The sequence below is a fragment of the Phodopus roborovskii genome, unplaced genomic scaffold (genome assembly GCF_943737965.1).
Source record: "Phodopus roborovskii unplaced genomic scaffold, PHOROB, whole genome shotgun sequence".
In the NCBI taxonomy this organism is placed as follows: Eukaryota; Metazoa; Chordata; class Mammalia; order Rodentia; family Cricetidae; genus Phodopus; species Phodopus roborovskii.
In genome coordinates this window covers 4,100,001-4,124,000 of record NW_026125444.1, presented here as the reverse complement: position 1 = coordinate 4,124,000, position 24,000 = coordinate 4,100,001, and the positions used below count along the sequence as shown (strand labels likewise).

Sequence of the window (24,000 nt, the reverse complement as noted above, 5' to 3'; positions counted from 1 at the left end):
CAGAAGATGCTTGTTAGAAAACCTTTATTAACTTTCTTGTTTTACTTATTGCTAGTTCTATTTCACAGCTTCATACTAGCCAACAATAATGCTTTTGGTGGCAAAGGTCTGTAAATTACCCATGCAATCACTAACACCATTTCACAGGCCTGTTCTACTTCTACTGGTCTGCTAACAAGGCGATTACACACAAATTACTGAATGCCTATGAAATATTTAAATGCATTCTACTCTACTATGCATTAATAAGAGCAAAGCAAGCTCTGGAATTCTGGTTAGCTCCAGTCCCTAATGTCCCCTAATGAGCCTCTTACCGAGACTGCAGTTCAAACAGAGAGGTGAAGAAAAAACGTAAAGGGGGCCTTCAGAAAGGCAGCACTGAGCAAACATCGTGGGAGCCACTTCTAATTTATGGGTCACTTTATAGCTATATTGATTTTTGTTTTCAAAATGGAATAAATGATGTGGTCGACTGACGTTCTTTAAGAACTGCATTGAATCTGTGTGCTAGGTAGGTAGTGGGAACTACAAGGAAAAAAAGTAAATAGACAAAGTCTTTCTAAAAACAATTAAGCAAACACTTCAGGAAGACAGAAAGTATAGGGGGAAATCTTTCCAATTTATTTAACCTACAATTCCCTTCAACTAAGCTTTTATGGTTAGGGATGCATGTGTTAACTTCAATTATACACACTGCAGATTAGCAATTCAATTTTAACCTCTAGATTTTTTCAAATTCATTTAAAGTTAGAGCATTTTATAAGCTAAAAGGGGAGATGTGCATAAATCCAATTGTCTCAGAGACTGTCTTAACAAAATGTTTCACTTGCGCATCACTGGGGGTTGATTTATTTTGCATCAAGCTTTTTATGTTTAAGCACTGACAGGAGTTTAAATACAAAATGTTAGCTGTCACTATTCATTTAGCTGATTATGTGAGATGCCTTAGTTTTGAAAGATATGGGCACTGTCACCAAAAGAAACAACACTCTGACAAGTTCAAAGAATGCCTTCTACAGGTCATAATTTTGTAGCCTTGATGCCTAGTGAGAGGCAAAGAAGTAGACAATACACTCTAAGTAAGAACATACATTTTAGAGTAGTTGGCTGCAAAGGAAAGAAAACAAATTTCCACTAAATAAATAAATCTGTTCCCACCGTTTTTTTTTTTCTTTTTCTGCTCTTCATTCTACAGTATAAAGTCTCAAAGAACCAATCACCAATAATCTTCATTCACTCATGTTCATTGTCTAATTAATCTTTAGAGTGTTGATAGATACATAGAAATTTTAAAGAAAATGAGCCATCGTTACTTTTGCAAAGGACAGTATTTCTGGTGCTGCATCTCACCCTATGTTTTGTTTGCTGACACCTGTGCAGGCAAGTTCAAGGACATTTGTGTGCTAACTGGAATGCTACACTCTAAACCTTTTGGCTTAGGCTTTGAAACTCAGTATGTCTATATTTAAGCTGCCTTTGGTGCAATGTGATGGTAATTATTTCTACAGTCAAACTACACTAAAGTTTTGTCAGATGTGATTACACTTTGACATTTATAAGACAGTAATGAAGAAGAAGTATTAATGCCTTTAGTGATCTAGTGAGATCACTTAATTGCTGGTCAGAAAAAAGAATGATTAAGTTCTGTCAATTCTCACTTTCCAGTAAGTTACAATTTTCTCCTGAAGGATTTTACTTGGACCTTGTGTTGTATATTTCTTCTCTTTTATTGTTAAACCAATATCTGTATTAATGTTTGTGTATTGTTCAGTATAAAATTATACTCCACATGTTACTAAATGTGTAGGTAAAGTAAAATTCCTGAGAAAAATAACATGTGGTTTCTGGGAACATATATATGTATGTATCATATATATATTCATAAGTCTACATATATGTACATATATATGATGCTGAGGGAAGTTTTTCTTGAATAAATTAAGTGTTTTATTTCTTTTCAAATTTCTCACATATCTTTAAGTAAAAGACAACACCAGTACAGGAAATATGTCCAATTAATATTTCACGTCAGTGTAGTATACTGTCATTAATTATGCACCAAATTTATCACAGATCTTTAAATTAGAGAATATAAAGCATACCCTTTAAAAAATTTGGTAGAAGGAATACCTTAAAATCTAGTCAATTGTTCTGTCATTCTTATAAAGCGAGTGGGTAGAAAAGTAGTTAGTCTTTGGAAGCCAAAGTTGATAGGTAATTGAAACAAAATGTTTTCTCAATTGTAACTTCTCTAATTAAATGATCCCATGTGGATATGAAAAAAGGGCTATGGACTGATCCTACATTCCAAACAGCTGGACAAAACAGCCCTACAGACTACAGCTAGGATATCTGAATCTTCTTCGAATCCCCCAAGACAGCGCCCCTTACCAGCAGGAAGTAGTTTGGAAAGAACGACGCCCAAATTCCCAAATATTGTGTATAAATGTTTGTTTTCATTTAATTGGACTTTGTTATATAAAATTAAATAAAAAATACTCTATATGCAAAAAAAAAAAAAAAAAAAAAAAAAAGAAAAAAGGGCTATGGAGGAAAAAGCAGGAGTTCACATTTACTCACTTGCTAGTGATAAAAAATGAAATACTGGAGGTGTGTGAAAAATACGTTCCATGTGTCTTAAAGGAGAAGGATGCCTTTGCCTTCAGAAAGTGAGCCCGATTTTAATGAAAATATATTTAGAGCAATAAGATGCATATAAACAATGTTATAAGTTCAGTTTTCACTCCTACAACATAGCATCAGTCGCCTTAGGAACAACCTGGTCATAGCAGATGATATATAACAATGATAGAGATGAAAGTTATGAAATTACTGTTACGATAATTTATATTGCTAGATTTTTTGTTTCAGCCATTTTTTTAAGTAGACAACTTAAACAAAGCTACTTAACAATTTTTAAATACCCTCTTTACTGGGAATAGCATAAAAAATTTCACACTCAGCAAAATGGCAGCCCACAGTTGGTTTGGTGTAACAGACATGTAAGTTTTCATTTGAGTCCATTTCTAAAGGGCCGTTGTGATATGTGAAGCAAATTTTCCCTTAATTGGTCTGAAACTATGAAAGGTTAAAAAAAAAATCATCATGGCAGTCTTCCTGTAATCATTTATAAAGGTATTATGATACCAAGTGCTTGCCTTGTTGTTAGGGAGCTTTGGCTCTGTACTCTGCAGTCAGTCTACCATTTGTAAACACATCTTTTTGATGTTTCTGCCAACATCCTGGCAACAAAGCAGTGCAATTTCAAATGAGCTAATTAACTTAATTGTTGATGAAGCATGAAACAGTTCATTCACCCTGTTAGCTGCACCATGACAACACAAGTGGCTCAGCCTGTGAAGTTACTCATCTCCATAAACCTGTCTACAGCTCTCTGTTCCTATCTTCTCTGTGCCAGCACTGGGTGCAGACAAATCATTCAGGGAAAGGGGATGTTCTCATCTTCAGAAGGACCCCTGAAGAATCTCTGAAACTAAACTAAAATTTTGTGGGCAGTTAAATAGGATGTACAGGGTTAGATGTTATGCTGGAGGAATTATGTAATCTTTTCTCCAAGCAGACCATCAGAAATGGCAAAGGTAACAATGTGAGTGAAACGTAGCTTTCTTTAAATGTTAGATATCACTGAGTTCATTTTTTGATTCTTTTTATTAAAAGTCATTATTGAAAGTAGAAGTACAAAGTCTGTCACTTTAAATAAACCTACAAACTATGCCTATTTTATTCCACTTAGAGATATTTTATGCTTATTCAAATATTACATGAAACTATTACTGAAAATTTCAATTTTCAGAGAATGTTCCTTTACAAACCTGTCTCACCATCATGGCAGGCTCATAATTCCATTGATTCAAAACCTTTCAAATATTTTGCAAAATTACTTAAATAAAGAGATGAATATGACCTATTAACAATCTTAATCTGATTTTGCCAATCTACTTGTTGAAACAAACTGAAAAACTCAATTGTGTTCTAGGATGGATCCATCTCTTCATCCTCCCTTTATGTTGTGTCTATTATACTGAAATGTACCAGAATTACCATAAAATCTGCTTCCCTTTCCCCATGAAAAGTGAAAACCTACTTCAAAAACTGTCCAAAATCTTCACATATGCTTTCACAGCCTGGCCACTTGCAAACTCCATGGCCATATAGAGTGTGGGAGGCCCCAGTCTCCTCGTGTGATGAGCTGTAGCGAGAGAACACAAAGTCAGCTTCAGCTCAGAAAAGCCATAATCGTTGCAGGCTGCTAGCGCCTGTCAGGGTACGATCAGTGACAAACAGGTCAAAACAGGTCAATTCAGCTCAGAGCAGTCAGAGAAATTTAATCGTTCTATTGAATAGTTCAACTGCCAAGGCTAGATGATGTTCCAATTAGAGGAGAAATAGAGCCAAAGATGACTGTTAATAAAGGATGAAAAACTAAGAGTATTGTATAATATCATATGCTAATCCTGCCATATGACCTTACTGTAACATTTTACCTCTAAATAAAAAACAATATAACCTTATGTATGGAGTGGGAAAATATATTTTATGAAAGCCATATGAAAAAAAATCATCATAATGCTTTTGCAATGATTCTTTGAAACGCAATATGAACATTAGGGTCTTAGCAACGAATATTCATGTGTAAACCATACATACAAATATTCCTAGTAGCTACAGATGATTTGAAAAATCCTACTTTGGAACAGTATCTATTAGCAATATCCTTACATAATTATGGCAGGTCTTTAATAAGTGGGTATTATATCAGATAGAGAGATCCTAGAAAAACTAACCTATTTCTGAAGTATATAATCATCAAATTAATCTCAATTAAAACAACAGCATGAAAGCATCCAGAGGCCCTGCATTCTGTAATGAAAACTAACATGAAAACCTACATGTGCTCAGATGAATGCCGGGAAAATTACCATACTTTGGTCCTCTGTTTTAAACAGTGCTGTAATTTCTCTTTCGTTTCATTGGGGAAAAAAAAATCTATGGCCAAGTATTAGGTGCATTTAGAAAAACATGTTGTTATGTGACAGAACACCATCAATCCACTACATGTTCCTTTGGGAGCAGGCCAGTCTGTGTGTGTGTTAGCTACTTCATTGGGAAAGTCAGCGCCTAATCTTCAGGTTTTAAAACCAACTTTTCACTTATAGAAATTTTTAGATTATGCACTTTATGTGAGTTATTTCATATGATTTGAGTAGAAAGTGATATGCTTAAGCTAGTGAAATTATGTTGGGAGAAAATACCTGGATGCTCCTTTTGAAGGGCAGTTTTAACACAACTAAGATGAAACACTAAGTTTAGAAGTTACTTCACACAATGCAAAAGTCAAATGATTTCTCTGCATTCATTTTCAATTAAATTTATTTGAAATATCATCAATATATATTCATTTAAAATATTTACTAATTCCATCACATGACAACAATAAGCAAGCAACTCTTATCATCCATATTCTGGATTACATAATGTTTAGCTACTTTCTAACTTCTAAATATATATTTGAAATGTGAGTTAAGGAGAAAATATGCTTGCACACACTTTTAATTATTTGAAATTTATAAACTGTTTTACTTAAAATGGGAAAATGTTCTCATAAGTCTTGAGTTAATTCACAATGTGATTTTCAAAATATATCAATACAATCATACCCTGCCTACTCAGGCACAAATTAATTTCTTTAGCCTTGGTCCCCAACTGTATCTAGTATACTGGTGGCATTTGAAGTTCTCTTAGAGTTTAAAATAATGAAAGGTCAACAATAATGAATTCTTTTTCTCTTGCTCTAAGTATATTTTTGTTGCAGGTGTAAATTATCATTTTAGTTTTGCCAGTGGAGAAGAGAAAATACAGATGTAAGTAGAGAGTGCAGTACCTGTCCCGCCTTGCATTCAGAACCGAAGACTGTCCATTCACTATGGAATGATGTGTTATTGGTGGTGATGCTTTGGAAGTGGTGGAGGAGGTAGTCGAGGAGGAATTGTTGGTTGTGAGGTCTAGCCCTCCATGTTTAATGCCATTGTCTTCCATACTGTGGACTCCAGTCACTTCTTTCCATAGTTGCTGAATCTCAGCAGGACTTAGGCCAGCTACAAAATGAAAGAAAGCCTCACTGATGTAACAGGTAACATTAAATACGATGGGCAAAGGATTTGTAAAAGGATTAATGCCATAGTCAACATTAATACATGATAAAAACACTATTCTACCACCAATATCAAAGTTTTGTATACCAATTAAAAGCTCTTTGTTTGAAAATAGTACTGAGAACTATGTTTGAAAATACACGGTTAATAAAAATCTCTATATGTTCTATTTAAAGTTTAGATGATCAGATTTAATTTAAAGGTAGAATTATTAGTGAGAAGAGATGTTATAAATAACATGCCAAAAGAAATGAAAAGCACAAAAATAAAAATACAAATATCAAAATCAAATAACAAACATACAACTGGGGGTGGTTGGAGAGGGAGAAGGATAGACAAACAGAGACAGAAAGAAGGGAAGGGAGAAAGAAAGAAAGAAAAAAAAGAAAGAAAGAAAAGGAAGGAAGAAAGGAACAAAATTAGCAATTATCTGGCCATAGTAATCTTTCTCACAGAAGCCAAGTATGTAATTGAATTTCAATTTAGGTCCTGAATAAACCAATATGATTACCTCCATGGTTCATTTAAGTAGATAATATCTAAATCTCTCCTTCAGTTATTACTGGTTAATAGAAAACCCAACTTCTCACTTTAAACAATTTCCTGGATCACATTATTTATGTTTACCTCATAAACAACAATGGCAATATAAAGGCTTGGCATGGGCTTTAGATTTTGACTATTATCTAGAAGAAATATTTTGAAATATCATAAATGATTATTCTTTACAAAAAAGTGCTTACATGCACTGTCTGTGATCACAGGGTTTAAAAATATTAAAGTTGTGATTTAAATTACATCCCTAACCCAAGTGTTATCTCAATTGATAACTGCTTGCAATGCAAAATTAGGTCTGCCCAAGGTACTTTCACAAGGGAAACAAACCACTTTTAAGGGTAGACCCCAGGACATGAAGTAGATGCTTTTATTTTTTAAAACGAAATCAATGGACTTATTGTTTTGTTTTGTTTTTTTTCTCATAATGTTGTGTCAGGATAGCGTGTGTGTGTTTGTGTGTGTGTGTGTGTGTGTGTGTGTATGCAACTATGTGCATTTCTTGTAGATTTTCTTTGGCTCTTTATCTTCTGTTTGTTCATTTTGTACCATTGCATTTTTTATCTTATTTTATTTTGGTTTGTTTTATTATTAATCCTTAGATGCTTACTTGCTTTTTAACCAAGGACAGAAAGGTTGTGGATCTGGATGGGAATGGTGGGAAACAGAAAAACTTGGGGGAGTTGGAATAGAGAGAGGAAACCATAACTAGAATATAGTATATGAAAAATAATTTCAATAAAAGAGATTATAAATACATCTATGGCAGACTGACTTAAATAAGTTTGCTATTAAAATACTATATTAGGAAAATATTAAGTAACTAAATGTTTATTGCAAGAAGTGAAGCTACAATTTCAATTACTGTCATTTATTGAACACATAATATACTCTGAAGCTTTTGCCAAATGTTTTAAACTCCTGAATACAATAAACTTCACTGTATGTCAGGACTCATAACTTACAGGTGAGTACAAGGCTCACTTCAGTTCAAACATTGTCCTCCATAATACTGTGTGATTCTACCTCTAATATCATGTAGAGTTTCATAGAAAAACAAATCAATTCTCTATTAACATATATCTACACCAGAAGCTGGAGTAAAGGACAAAGGATGTATGGCGAGTAGAGTAAGATATTAGAGATCCAGGGATGAGAGTGAGCACTCTTTTCTTTAGCTGTGTGCATGAAGAGATAGAGGTAAATAGCCAGTAGCCAAAATTCTTACTGGCCCAGTTGTAACTTCTTGCCAAATCATACTTCACAGTGGTAACACTAACCTGCTTTGCATATTACAAGTTGAGATATTGTTATTTTATCCAAAGTTATCTTTTTGGTAATTCTGGATCCTTAATATTTTAAGGCACACTTTTAAATAATAGGAACAACAGGATAATCTAGCTTTCTAAACCTATTTTGGAATAACTTCATTTTTTTCCTGTTTTTTTAAGGTGGTTTTCTAATGGTATATATGTCTTTTTTGTTGTTGTTGTTGCATAGGAAACATATATATATATTGTTGTTTTAAAGGAATCATTAACTCAGAATCATGAAACTTTTTTGATCTTATCTTTTTTATGACCTATCTTAATGTGTTAGATGTCCTAAGAGTAGATGGGAAGCTCCTTCCTTTTTAGCATCTACATATCTGCTGGATGCCATACTGCTGCTTCCCTGTCCTATCTCCAGCCTATAGCCTAGAGTGACACGAGATCTTCATGGTCTTCTCTCACTTTCATTGGACTTGAATTATACAAATGTGTTCTTCATAGAGAAGCCCCAAATGATCTTCTTCAATGTAAATTAAGTCATGTCCATTCTCAGACAAAGCCTGCAGGAATCTTTTTGAATGATTACATACAAAGTGAAAATAAGCAAAGAAATAAACCAACCAACCAACTCAACAAAAACCTGACCCTTACTGTGGCTATCAATACTGCATCTACTTCCTCTTGCCTGACCCCAGCTGTCACCTTCTCCATATTTCTTTACACTGACGACATCTGCTGCTTTTTGCAATGTTTCAAACATTCATTCATGTTCTGTCCTCTGATCTGGCTATTCCCTGAGCCACAAATACTCTCATTGAGAATATCTTCAAGGTTTTCTCTTTCCCTTCACTTAGATGGCTTGGAAAATGACCCTTCTGATAGTCTTTGGCCAAAGTAGTAACCAACGTCCTCCTATCCCTTGTCTTCCACCATTCCTTACTACTGGATTACTTTTACTCAACGATATTAATTTAGCTTCTGAAATTATGCAAAGACTGGTCTGTCCATGGAAGTATGCCACTTTTTTTTTCTGTATCTCCCACTCTATCTTCCTCTTGCTTATGCTATTTCATTACCATCCTGTCATTCTACTGAAGTTTGTTTGACAAACAAGATCAGGTTTTTCTTTACTGTCATGTTCCACCCCCTTAAACAGTACCTGCTATGTGCTCAGTAAAGACAGTTGATGTATTTGTTTGCAATGGAGTAATATGGTTCTTGAAGACCCGTTGATGGCCACACTGAAGTTTGGTTGATTTAAAAAGTATCTTATGTACAAGCATTGCTACCTGTAAGATCATTGTCTAAAGAGTTACCGATGGTACTCCTGATTTCTAATGTACATTGAGTCACTACTGACAATCAGAATATGTACATACTTACTATACTTTGAGAGAGTACAGTAGTTAATTTGTTATTTATATTTAGTTTATAGTATTCATTAGTATTTGAATGATTTTCATGGCACTCGTCATTTATATAGAAATTACTGATATTTTCATGTAATAAAAAGATGGCAAGTGCTAAGCACTTAGTATCACCTACAAAAGTTTTATGATTAACCTCCTTACCATTTAAGCAGCACTTGTGAATTAAATAGACAAAACATAGTTTTTTTCAATTATTAGAGAGAAATGGCACAGTGGTTACCCTTTACACTGGCATACTACAATATTCTCAGACTATTAAAAAAGACATTCCATGCACTAACCACACATCACAGCTGTGAACCACAGTTGTGGAGACGGATTCAGATTTAAGTTTCACAGTGATTCCAGAATTCAAATCACCCTTAGGTTAAATTCAAAGGAGAAACTATTATTTTGCTTTGGGGACAAAATTTTCCATTTAATGATTCTTTAAACTCTTCTTGATGGACACAAAACAATGCATAATTATTAAATCACTAGCTGGTCAGTTTGTACAGTTGACAATATTTTATGAGTTTGTAAGTCTTAAGGTTTCTTTTCCAAATGTAACATAAAGTTCTGTTAGCTAGTAGTACTCTGTTGTTTCACAGTCCTCCAGTCCTGCTTTTTTATAGATATGTTATGTGACATTCGTGACCTAAGTGAAATAATTCTGGAATGTCAAGAAACAAAGAAAACCGAACTCATTTTTTTTTTTATCTCAATGTTTTCCCAAAACATTTGAGAAAAATGATAAACTTATTCTACAATTGTATTAAGTTATACTTGGTTAAGTTTTAAGTCCTACACTTATATGTAGCCTATGTTCCAAAACACAGATATTCTAAACTGAGTTCCTTGTTGTAGAACATTCTTCTGCTAAAGCATGCCTCCTTTAGCTTTCCTTGTGAGCTATTACAGATGCCATAATTTCATACAGTTCTATGCATTCATGGCTCTAAGAACATCTACAGAAAATTAATACAAAGTACCTCAAGCCATATTTACTAGATTTTAGAATGGTTAGAAATAATAATGGTGGGTTGAGGCACTGGCTCTCCATTTATGGACATTAAGACATAATTTAGTTAAGTGACTGTAGACATGGTACAATGTACCTGGTTCATATGACTACACCTTAATACTTCTTCCCTGACAACTCTGTCTAAATGTTCTTATGTTCTGTCTGCTTTCTTAAATTGCAAGATATTTTTCAATTCAGCTAGAACATTAGTATCCTGGCAAACATATTCTTGGGAACAGATGATTTGAACATTAAAGAATAGTAATCTAATTTTGTCTTGAGTGATGATTATTCAGTTTCTTAGAACCTATGTCAAAGACACATGTAAGTTCTAGAAACTTCTATTAACTGTATAACTTTAAAAGTCCATGACAACAGAATGTCAGGAAATGATCTACTTTTAAATGATGGCTTTAACTTGGTTCCTATTCACCACCAGTCATCAAAAAAAAAAAAAAAAAAAAAAAAAAAAAAAAAAAAAGGGAAATGTTTATCAAGATTTAAGTCAACACAAAGACGAATCATTGAGTGAGCAGCTTGTTATATAGCAGGAAAAACAAGTCAGTGTTAATCCGTTGCCCCTTCTTTCTTAAATTATGGAGCAAATGCAGGGTGCCAAGAATTGTTCTAGGAGATAAGGACGATTGGATAATTCAAGCATTTTACAACCAGGGAGTGAACACACGATTTTCAGTTGTTGCCCTCACAAATATCATAACTTATACTTGTTTACATTAAAAGAAATGACTGTTACCTGTCGTTCTTCTATGGTCAGGAATTAACTTTTAAATATTAACTAAATTTTAAGGGCTGAGTATATGGCTTCTTTGATAAAGTGCATGACATGAGCAGGAGGACTTGGGTTTTGGTTCCCCATTTAAGCCAAGTTATAGGCTGGGGCGATGGCTCAGTGGATAAGGTATACATTCTTTCTGTGCAAGCATGAGAACCAGAGTTTAAACCTCCAGAACCAACATCAAAAGCCCAGTGTGGTTACACATGTTTATAACACATCACTATGGGAAGAAGAGGCAGGAGGATGGCTAAAGCTTACCGTTCACTAGCACACCTCTAGCATACCTCCAGGTTCAGTTAAAATCACTGCTCAAGGGAATAGTCCAGAGGATGATAGTACTTGATGTCCACCCCATGAGTGTGCATAGGATTGTAATCACCTCCATTAAGAGGCATATAGCATATCCATGCATGCCAGCTCTCTCTCTCTCTCTCTCTCTCCCTCACACACACACACACACACACACATAAACACACACACACACACACACACACAGAGAGAGAGAGAGAGAGAGAGAGAGAGAGAGAGAGAGAGAGAGAGAGAGAGAGAGGGGAGAACAGGGCATGATGGTGCATTGCTTATTTGTAACCCCAGCACAGGGAAGTCTGAATAGAATTACATGGATCCCTGAAACTCATTGACCAGCAAACCTAGCAGAATCAATGAACTGTATGCTTAGTGAGACTTTGTCTCGAATATGTATGTATGTATGTATGTATGTATTATGTATATGGAAGAGAGATTAATAGACTAGAAATAGTCATTTGACCTTCGTGTGCATGAATACACATGTGCACAAACACATATGCCTTCATACTTGCACACACTCACATGCACATACATATAGCATGTACATATACATACATAGTAACACATAAAAACATTAGAACACAGTGTAAGTCTACATTTTGATCTTAACATTTATATTTTGAAAAAGTGCCATTAAGTACATTGTCATAATAACCATGTTGCCCTGAGGAGTCTGTACTAGAAGAATCCATTCTCCACCAGTCCTGACCTCTCAATCTCCTCCCCCAGAAGACAGATCAAATGTCTGAAGCATTTTTCAGAGATCTATGTGTTTGCTTAGATTCAGTCAAACAAAATAGAGTGTTATGTATATTTAAGACACCTACTAGTGTAATACTCATCCTGCATATGTTTGTGTGATCAGAGATATATCAATTATCCACTTTGTACAAATGTCAAATTTCCAAAGGTAAAATATCAGTACTTACCTAAGATCAAGACCCAAGACAAAGACCTCTACTACTGGAAACAAACAGGCTCTCTCTCTCTCTCTCTCTCTCTCTCTCTCTCTCTCTCTCTCTCTCTCTCTCTCTCTCTATCTTTCTCTCTCTGTGTATGTATGTTTACAGAGCAAGAAAGAGAGTAATAATCTATAATTTTGCCACTCATGTTTATAGGCCATATATTTTTGAAGTCTGAAATTGTTTTTGAGTTTTGCAGTAAAGATTCAAACCTTGCCAAGTAAAATATTTATAAAACTTATGAATTAAATGGAATTAAATCCACTTTAGGCTGGGTTCTCACTTGATCTTGTTTATCATCATAGTCTACTAACCAACCAGATAAATCTATCTTAATGTAACACATGCTAGTTCTTTAACCAATTCTGTAACAATTCAAATACTATATAACTGAATATCAATGTTTTACTTATGCTTTCTAAATTAAATATAACCAGTAATATTCTATGCATTTAATTATTTAAAAGATATTTTCTATGAATTAATAAATAATTGCAAGCAATTTTCAATGTTTCTTTCTCTCTTTCTCTCTCTCTCTCTTTTTTTTTTTTTTTTTTTTTTTTTTTTTTTTTTTTGGTTTTACCAGACAGGGTTTCTCTGTGACTTTGAAGGCTCTCTTGGAACTAGCTCTTAGATACCAGAACCAGGCTGATCTGGAACTCAGAGAGATCTACCTGCCTCAGCATCCTGAGTGCTGGGATTAAAGGCATGCACCAGGCTGTTTTTCTCTTCTTTTCTTCTTATTTCTGGAAATAGACTCAATGTTGTGCTGGTCTAGAATTCACTGTTCTAGACTGACTTCGAACTCGCAGAGATCAACTTGTGTCTGCTTCATGTGTGTTTGAATTAAAGGTTTGGGCTATTAAGACAAAGTTTTCTCTGGAACAAGTACAAGGACATTTAAACTTTAAGTAATTGAAATAATTTTGGCATATTAATCTCCAAATAAAAATCCTTTTTGTATTTGAATAATAATTCTGCATGGTGTATATTGTTTATACCTTTTCTATTGCTGGTATATTTAAACTTTGGTTACATTTGATCATGAAAATCACATAGATGTGTATTAAGCAAAAGATGTAGAATACTAGGAGTTGTGAAGTATACAGGACAAATATCTGATTTTAGTTGAATATTGAGTTAATTACTATCTTGTCTTGAGCACCTTGCTATCTCAGCATAATGCCATTATTACTTTTTTTTTTTCTTCAGGATGGTTTTGAGACAGGGTTTCTTTGCATTGTTTTGGAGCTTGTCCTGGAACTTGCTCTATAGACCAGGCTGGCCTGGAACTCACAGAGATTTTCAAGTGAAATGAAATAAAACTTTCACCATACCTTTCTGTCTATATGCAGTATTAATACATTTCAAGACTCCCAGTGCATGTTTGAAACTGTGGCTAGCACTGAAACCTGAAACATGATGTGATGCATTTCTCACCTTAACTAAACACTTAGCATGCATTATTGTGGCAAGTTTTGTAATAGGAAAGTTACCTATCAGAGTTTCATAGACAGAATATTTGTTTTCATAGTAATTCTGGCAACTTTACAATATGATTTTTACAACTTATCAGGACAAGTTTCAGCTTTCTTACTGATCAGAGACAACTCACAGCTTCCCCCTTGACATATCTGAATCATCAGCATCACTTCTCTTATGTGTTAGGGTCATTAATGATTAAAATAAGAGTGTAAAAGTGCAAGTGCTAAGATCTCACAGCAACACATCTGATACTCAGGAGGGGTAAGTGAATGAAGGATGAATAGCATAGATGTGGACACTCTCTAGATATGCTTGACAAAGGTGAGGTTGACAGCCCAGTAGGGTAAAAGAATTTGGTGTGAAATTTCATCATACCACTCCCGATGGTGAACAATTTAAAATTTATTATTTCTTTCTCTATTTAATGTTTTTTAAAATACAGTTAACTTAAAGATACTAGAAGTAAGAAAAATGAATTTTTGAATAAAGTTAAAGTCACCCTATGAATATATTGTGTTCTGAAAGCAAATTTTATCTGATGTTAAAATCCTGTCAAAATGGGAGTACCTCAACAATTTCTTCTTGCTAATAAGTGGCCATGACATCAGTTCGTTATACAACACTGCTAAATGAAATTATTCAGTTAGATACATATTGCTCATATGTTAAATAACTTTATAATTAGTATACTTGAGATCGATTCATAAGTTCATTATTTTTATTTGATCTCAGTTACCTGCTGTCACTCCCTCTGCATACAAACTATGTACATATTTAGAGATGTTAATTTAGTACCTATTATATATTAATAGCCAGTATTATAATACTCTTTATGATTTAAATGCTTAAAATTTAGGAGTTCATGTTAAAATGATTAAATATATAACTTTAGAGTAAAAGTTGTACAAATCTATTCTGTCAAAATTATAAAGTTATTTCTGATATTTATACACATTTTATTACACTTTCAGAAGTTATAATTTAATGTAGCCAGAGGAAGTTGCATTAAATCAAGGAGATAAATAAATTATGCCATATTTTTGAAGACATAATGAGAACATCATCCATCATTGTACAGAAATCCCATTTGGTTTTCATGTGATTATTATGCATGGCCGATCAATCAACAAACCAAAAGCTCAGTACAAGGTGAGCTGAAAAACTGATAATGAAAGTATTAAAATTATTTTACCTGTTGTTGTAAAGAGCAGCTAAGAGAGATGACTTGGGGACTTGGGGCTTATACTATACAACAACTGCTTCTTTACTTTTTTTACTCTGATTTTAGGTTTCCAGCATTGTAGTACTATATCATAGTTGTCCCTCACAATATAGGCCCTGTAGACACCGTCATGTTAGATTTATAAATATCTGTCTATCTATATACCTGTCAATCAATCAACCTATCACCTACAACAAAGGAATAGTAATTTGATGAATAAAAGAAAATGTGCATTATAATATTTTTAGTTTTATTGGCCATCAAATAGTGGTCATATGTAATGTAACTACTGGATTTCACTTTTCTATCTTCATATTAAATTGTTCTTGCTTTTCTTGGGTGTATTTTCCAGAGACAGTAAAATGTGTGGCAAACACTAGTAGAAGATAAACTCCTCTCTGACAGATACAGCGAACTTGAATTACAGTTCACTTGCATAAATGAACTTTGCCACAACAAAATCCAAATGCAGATTAGAACAAGATAAAGACACTTGACTTTTATCTTAATTGGGAGTTTTAGCCATCTTTCTTCCTTAAACTTCTTTCCCCAAGGTTGAGAATAATATACATATATAACTACATTAGAGTACACTCAGTTGTTGCTTATAAAGAAAACAAGATTAGAATGTGGTCAACAGCATGTAAAACTCTAGATTACATTTTCTGTACAGGGAATTTGGGGGAAGGCTATTACTGCAATCCCATGACATAAACTGTCCTTCCCACACCACAGAGCTTGCAATTGCTCTATAGACACATAGGCTTGTCTATTTGTGATTTCAGTACCAAGGTTAGGAACCTGTGTTTTCATCAGCTGTCTACCAAAACTCATTATTAGCTCATGGTAAATGGAGTAATGCCACCCTTTCAAAACCATCCATTTCCATGCAGGTCTTCCTGTGTATTCAACATTGCTTGAATTGTATTTCCTTATGCATTATTCTTGACCATCCTAGCAGTCATGCTTCACTTATCAACTTGAAGGACATAAACCAAAATACCTCAGGGTATAAGGCATATCTACAAGACCCTGAACTGGTAGAAAGCACAAGATCAGAAAGGCAGCTATTGGCAGCATGTCCTCAATACCTTGAGGCAGCGACTGGACAGGAAGGGCTGCTTGGCCTGGTGGGATGGAGATGAGGCCCTGGCGCTGAAGGCTGAGCAGATGTTGCTGCTGCTGCAGTTGCTGCATTTGGAGAAGCTGCTGCTGGAAGACAAGCTGCTGGGCGGCCAACTGCTGCTGCTGTTGCTGCTGCTGCTGCTGCTGTTGCTGCTGTTGCTGCTGCTGTGGGTATGAGAAAACCGGATCCTGTCAACAGCAGAGAACAAGGCACACACAAACTGCTCTCATTCACAGAAAGGCTTGCTCCTTTCCTTGCTCAGTTGTGATCTTGATCATCCCAGGGTCAAAGTCCAGAAGCCGAATGTAAAGAGCTTCTAGGTATTCAGCTATGTGCTTCTTGGAAGGTAAAGAGCATCAAGGAAACCAAGGAGCTTGCACTAATGGACCTGAGCAAGTTTAGAGGCAGAATGTAAAAAGGTTCAGATATTTAGAAACCAGTTCATCACAGATGATTAGAAGTTTACTTAGACAAAAGAAATGACTTTAGGGAAATGATCAACTCTCACAACACTCACAATTTTCCCTGACTACGTTTGTATGTGGAGGTCCACAGATGGGGTCTCTAGTGATCTATTAGTAAATTTGGATGGAGCTACAGGACAAACATGTCAGCTCTCTCCATTTCCCTTTTTTAAATATATAAAGGAGGAATTATGTGCAAGGCAAATAAATAAATAAATACATAGATACATAGATAAATAAATAAATAAAAAAGAGGAGCCCTTATTATAAAGAAAAGTCTAACTTCCAGTTTTGTGAGCCATTACAAGACAAACCAGAGAGTTCTTTGGACTCGGGAGGGTAGGAGATGGCAGTCACACTTCAGAGGAAGACAAGCTGTGTGCAAGACCTTTCCTTTTTAGTTTGGGGAAAAGAGAAACTTCTGATGCGCTCACTGGAAAACAGACTGCATAATGGAGCAAGTCGTGTGGATTGCCCAAAGCCTCTGAGAAATAAGGGAGCAATTTCTATTCTGTAGTTGATGGCTGTCTGAAATCCTATTCACAAATCCAAACAGAAACAAAACCTCAGGAGGTCAAAACTGTTTCCTGTACGTTTGCATAATGGGCAGCTTGAAGACAACAGCCCTGATACCTGCTGATCAATTTAACTACTTCAACATGTTTTGTTTGTATTATGTTTATATTTGATGCAGTTTGCTGACAAGTGCAAGCTAGGCCTGAGAAGCCAGCTTGTCAGTTTGATTTATGAGCATATCAAACGGTAACTTTCTACTCGCCACTCCAAACCTACCCTAGCAGTTCATTAATCAGGGGCCTGTGACTTTGAAATCTGTGCTCAACCAGTTTTTCTCTTGGTCTCCCTGCCCCCAACAATGGGCTAAATTTGCATGCATGTTTTCTGAGCTGTACTACTGAGAAAAATAAGGTTCCCTGACCAACTTGGATGCTCAGTGAATACAAGATAATCAGTACTTTGTCTACCACACAGCTTGCTCTTTGTACACTGTGATTCATTAGTGAACATTAGAAGACAGCCAGCAATGGATTGTGACTCTCAAGTCCCATGCTACAAAAAAGGAGAGCGCGAGAGTCTCATGTCACTGTTATTAAGCTCAGTAAAAATAGACTGCATCTTTGACAGCAAGAGCCTTGTTATAGGAAGATCTGAGACGGTCCTCGCCTCTCGAAGCACCTCCTCAACCCTGTGCTCTTAGATATCAATGAGATGACTAGATCCTACCTCTTTCGCTTGCTTTCCAGGATGCTGCTGCTGCTGTTGCTGCTGCTGCTGCTGTTGCTGCTGCTGTTGCTGCTGTTGTTGCTGTTGCTGCTGCTGCTGCTGCTGTTGCTGCTGCTGCTGCTGCTGCAAAAGCTGAAGATGTAACTGCTCTTGCTGTTTCTTGTAAAACTCTTGTAGTTGTTGCTGAATAAACCATTTTGACTTTAATAAATAAAGGCAAAAGTTGCATGTATTATAAATGTCCTAAACTCTTCTAGCCTGACACATGGTAGAGTAGCCATTAAGATTCACCCCACCCCAACCCCCCCAAATTGCATTGGATTTAAAGAGACAGCTCTACATACTTTTTTTCCCAAGGCAGCTCTGAAAATTTCCAATCCAGAATCCAAACAATCCTAAACAAAAGGGTATAGAAAATCTGTATTCTAAAGGCCAGAACCAAACGAATACTCTAAATGACTACATCTGAAGTCCTATGACCACCTAAGAACAGGCTGTGCTCCTCTCCTTAGAAGGATCAAGCATAAATGCCACCAAAGTAGGAAACGGTTTAATCTATCAGAGGTTTAACACAATGTCATGCTAGAAATCTTTGTAACTTGTAGGCACAATCAGAAGTGATAGCAAAGTAACTAAGACCTCTGGCACAACACATTATTTTCATCATGGAAATCAAGTATAGCATTCTGAATCCATTAATAGATAGTCAAGCCTTCAATAAGCTGCACAGTAGGTTCATTGTATTTTCACAAAGACATCAAGACCTTGCTCTTTATCTGTCTAATTTTATTCTAATAAGCAGATTCCTCTTTTCCTAAGTGATGATTATACCTTGGAAAAGAAAGCTTGGGGGGCTGCTTTTGGCATGTGCTCTCTGCAAAGTGGCCTTTTTCCTCTTCATTGAAACTTGAGGGGGGACTACAGTCTTGGGGATTTAAAAAAAAACAACAATTCCATGGCCTTTCGGTATACTTCTTGGCAAATTGTAAACCTGCCTAACAACCTGAATAATCAAATGCTCTTTCTTCTTTCTTCAACTTCATCCTCTCTCTGCTCTAGTTCTCTACCTGAATACATTCAAAGGGAATGAGTGACTTAAATGTTCTTCTATAGCTCTGCAATTCGTGTGACACGTCTGTTCTAACACACTGCTAAGATGCTTCTGCAAGTGGAGGCCACACTATTAATAAGCCCTCCTGCACTGCCAGCAGAGTGTGGACCCTGGAGAACACGGCCAGAGCAGGTAACATACATTACCTGCTGCAACATCACTGCCTGCTGTTGCTGGAGGAGGGCTTGGAGCTGCTGAGGAGACAGGACCTGCTGCTGAAGAATCTGCTGCATCTGCTGAGGGGTGATCACCTGGGGCGTCATCATGGCCACTGACACGGGCACCTTCATGGAGAGAGAGAGAGAAAGGCCTGTCATAATCCAGTGCTTGCTGAGCTTTGCACATTGTTTTCTTAAAGTTCATTAGCACCAATGACCAAAATAGTATGCATTTTCCGTTGTATAACTTGGCATTATTTTGAAAACAGTTTTCAAGAGGCGGCAGATTTCACTAGGTTCCCACTTCAAGTTTGGTGTTTCAAATGTACTTGCGCAAAGGAGCTGGACCTCTGGATAATACAGTAGAAAATAAATAATTTCATAGCCATATTCTCAGAAGCTCATCACTCACTGAGCACCTCTTCAGTGTCTCATTGCTGTAACTGAAAGCTTTTTGAAATATTTTAAGCATACCATTATAAAATAAAAAGTTAAACAATTAAAATATGCATACAAATAACTGATATTTATAGTTCTACAAAGCATACATATAGAATATACTTATTTAATATAATCACCATTCAAAATTCTACACATATTTATACTACTTAAAAATACATATACTGAGTAAAATTGCTGAGTACATAAAGTTGCTAGTTTCCAAGACCAACTACTAGAGTTTGTGCAGAACCCAAATAATGGGAAAAAACTCCCACAAGTTGTCCTCTGACCTCTACATGTGTTGCCCCCCCACACACACTAAATAGGTGTAAATTAAAAGGATACAAAATCCACACAGCAATAGATATGACTATATAAGAGCATGTAGTAAATGACATACGAGTTTTTCTAGATATGTATGAATATAGATGAAAATATCTGAGGAGACTAGTTCACTAAAAGACAGAATAATAAAACTAACAGTCTAGTTTCTTCTTTAAATGATATTTTTTTTTATTACAAGAAGCTAAAGTTATACTAGAAAGTACAAAAATCTAAAGGTTACTAAACGATTCCTCATTCCATTACACTTATAACAAAACAAACACATTTTTGCAATTTTGTATGCATTTAAAAGTCTTTTTCTCATTTTACCTACCAACCACAGTTACTCTTCCTTCCCCTCCTCTCACTCCCTCCACTTTCGCTCCACTGAACTGCCCATCTACTCCTTAGTAAGGGTAAAGCCTCCCATGAGGAGTCAACAAAGTCTGGGCTGTCAAGTTGAGAAAGGACCAAGCCCTACTCCCCTGTATCTAGGCTGAGCAAGGTATCCCTTCATAGAGAACGGGCTCCAAAATTCAGTTCATGCACTAGGGATAGATCCTGGTCCCACTGACAGTGGTCTCACAGGCTGTTCAAGCCACATAATTGTCACCCACATTCAGAGGGCCTCTTTGGGTCCTAGGCAGGTTTCCCAACTGTCAGTCCAGAGTCAGCTCTTGGGTCAGCTGTCTTTGTGGGTTTCCCCATCAAGACCTTGACCACTTTGCTCATATAATCCCTTATCCTTCTCTCTGCCTGGACTCCAGGAGTTCAGGCCAGTACATTTGTGGATCTTCTCTGCCCCAGGACCCAGCAATACCACTCTTGGGGAACAACCTAGATGCCCCTTACCCCAAGAATGAATGAAGAAAAATGTGGTACATTCACACAATGGGGTATTATTCAGAGGTGTATGTACTCACTCACAAGTGGATATTAGAGAACCTTTTGTGTGAACTTTCTCCTCACTTCCTTCCTTTTAAAATTTTCAGAGGATGAAGGTGGTAAGGGGGAATATAGAAGACAGAGGAAAAGAGCCAGGGAAAGAAGGGAAGAAAATAGATTATAAGGAACGGCATTGGGGAGAATGTTCCGGAGAAATAAGGCATTTCTGGAGAGACAGGAGCAGGAGGACAACAGAGGGGCCTCAGAGGTGCATGCTCAGTGCAGTGACAGTGTCTTCGCCAATATCAAGTCCTTGCTCTGCCCCAATCAGCACGCCATCAAACAACGCGTCAACTGGCCAATCCTGCGACCTTTGAGAAAATGTTGACAAACGAGCAGCAACAACAACAATCTACTTTTACTGTAAAGAAAACCTAGTATTTATATAAAGAACTGCTTTAGAACATATTTATGGGACACTGTGTCTTGGAAAAATAGAGACGATTGATAGGCACAGTTCACAAGGTACTCTAATGGTAATTTTTAATGTGGTTCAAACATTTCTAACACTTGAAAATTTAAAAAAATGAGAAATATTTAATGAAAAACTGGTCATAAGTGGAAATAAAGGGAAAGAAAAGAATTCCAGATTGAATTTCCTCTACCTCAAACAAAACGAGCAAAAATATGTTTGTAACACTAAAAAGATAGCCATATCTCCCAATTTTTTCCACTATAGTATGGAAATACAGAAGCATTTGATTTAATTTTATACAATGAGAGAAAAAAAGGGGGGAAAGTAATTATTGACTTTTAAAACTATTTCTGAATTGAAAATCTATGTGGGCATACATGTGGATCATTTCATCATAGTTAAGTAGCAGCCTGAATGAGTGTTGTAAAGTCATCCATTTGGAGGCCAAGAAAGGATGATCTGGTGCTCCAAACTTTAACCAGAACCAGTCTACCTGTCTTTATAAACAAGCGTAACTAATTGCACTGTGTTTCTGAGTGCTTGGCTATTTAAAAGGTTAAAAACAAACAAACAACAACAACAACAAAAACAAAAAAAAAAAACAAAAAAACCTGTCAATTTAGTTACTTGTTCATTTTTGGGTTTTTTTTTCTTTCTTTTTTTTTTTTTTTTTTTGGTTTCCAACACAGGATTTCTCTTTGAAGCTTTACAGCTTCTCCTGGAACTCGCTTTGTAGACCAGGCTGGCCTTAAACTTACAGATTTCAGACTGTCTCTGCCTCCGGGTCCTGGGATTAAAGTCATGTGCCACCACTACCTGGCTTTACTTATTCTTTTTAATAAAGAAATAGAATGAAACACACACACACATATTGGAAAGAGTCAAGCTACAAAAAAATGTGTCATACTCATTAACCTTATAGTCTCTTCTTGAAGTAGGGAAATTAGCAACTCAGGGGCAGTGAAAGACATGGTAAAGTTTCATTTCAGGAGTGCCAGTATAGATAGATTAGATGGAAGACAACAGAAAGACAGGGAAGAAGAAGAGGGGAATATTGGTATGGAACACTCATGTCTACTCACAGCTATTTTTGTATAAGTATGCACTTCCCATGAAGGTGACCATTTATCGAAACGCTGATTGTCTTTTTTCCTGGAAAGCCCTTGTTACTGTTCAGTAATCAGTTATCTCCTTTCACTCACATGTCTATGTTTTCAAGTAAAAGTGCTCTGTGTGTGTAACACTCACAAGTGAACCGTCTAGGGCAATTCTACAAACAGAGGTCTGACACAGTGTTCCAAAGCTCACAGGTTCCAGCTGCTACATAGCATAGGGCTTGGTAGTTCCTTGCTATTGTGACTGACTTATTATTTGGCCAAAGTTCACTTTCTTCTGTCTCTACAATTCCAAAGCTTATTAGTTAGTCCTCTCACTATGCAGACAAATTTAATCTTATTTTTAAGCCTCTGATGATTTGTCAGTACCTTATAGATCTATGACACAAGTGTATCTGCCAGACCAAGGCCATGCTGAAGTTATACAAGCATAACTCACATGTACATGATGCGTTCACATTTTAATCAGACTCTGGCCCTCTCTGAAAAACTACCATCTAAAACAGATAGAAACATATTAGAAAGATAAGTAAACTAGCACACAACTAATTGAACTTTTTATTTACCTAAATATATAATAAAACACATCACAAAGTTCATAACAGAGGTAAGAAAACATGTGTGAAAGATTTCTAGTATCTAATGAAAGCTGATACTATCACTTAAATCCATATATATGTATGTATATATGTATGTATGTATGTATGTACACACACACACACATACACACACACACACACACACACACACACACACACACGCAAAGTAAACCAACCAACCAAACTAAGCAACCAAAATAACTGTGACTATCATATATTTGGACTGCTTAGTATCCTTATGTGAAATATATATATATAATTTTCAAAATGTCTCCATTTCTAGATTAATTTTAAGTGGCATATTTTCTGTATTATCCTTGTGACTGTTCAGTTACTATAGAATTATGTATTTTGTCTACAGGAGCTACCTAGAAATTCACTGACACAAAAGAAGAGTGATTCCTTAAGTGCATGTAAAAAATCTTGCTACTACACTATTCATCAATATTCAGAAAAAAAGTAGTATCAGACATAAAAAGTTCTGGGTTCACACACACCTATGGATAATGCTAGAGGGATTGGCATAGCCTTGCTGCTTAGTGTTAAATTGACCAACATATTTTCTACTAGCTATAAAAGTTGATGTGAACAAACATTCAAAAGACTGACTAGTATTTAGATGTGTGGCAGAGATGAGAAAGGAGCCCGTGGACACTTTCTGACAAAGAGGCAAGACAAAGTCTGATGGGCATATCTCAGTGGGTGTTCCAGTAAATACTGATGTTATCAGTCAAGCTCTTTAGAGTGAAGGAAAGTAAACAGTCCGCATATCTGTGGAGATTTCTCTTTCTCTCTCACCTTGCACTTATTCTATTGGCAGCTCTAAAACCTACAGTGACATACCAAACATGGAA

The 24,000-nt window shown here is 35.9% G+C and overlaps 1 protein-coding gene across 6 annotated transcripts in view; it reads right to left on the bottom strand.

Annotated features, from left to right (window-relative positions):
• Positions 1–24,000, bottom strand: part of Foxp2 (forkhead box P2) — a 328,925-nt gene that overhangs the window by 36,733 nt on the left and 268,192 nt on the right. For 4 of the 6 annotated variants that reach the window (XM_051175704.1, XM_051175706.1, XM_051175702.1 and 1 more), the window contains exons 4-9: positions 19,296–19,433; positions 18,383–18,433; positions 18,039–18,239; positions 16,298–16,496; positions 5,903–6,116; positions 4,106–4,210 (exon numbers count right to left, since the gene is read on the bottom strand). In XM_051175704.1, coding sequence (XP_051031661.1) covers positions 4,106–4,210; positions 5,903–6,116; positions 16,298–16,496; positions 18,039–18,239; positions 18,383–18,433; positions 19,296–19,433 — 908 coding nt within the window. Of the gene's footprint in view, positions 1–4,105; positions 4,211–5,902; positions 6,117–16,297; positions 16,497–18,038; positions 18,240–18,382; positions 18,434–19,295; positions 19,434–22,986; positions 23,045–24,000 lie in introns of all 6 variants that reach the window. The other 2 variants (XM_051175707.1, XM_051175705.1) reach the window with 2 other exon arrangements.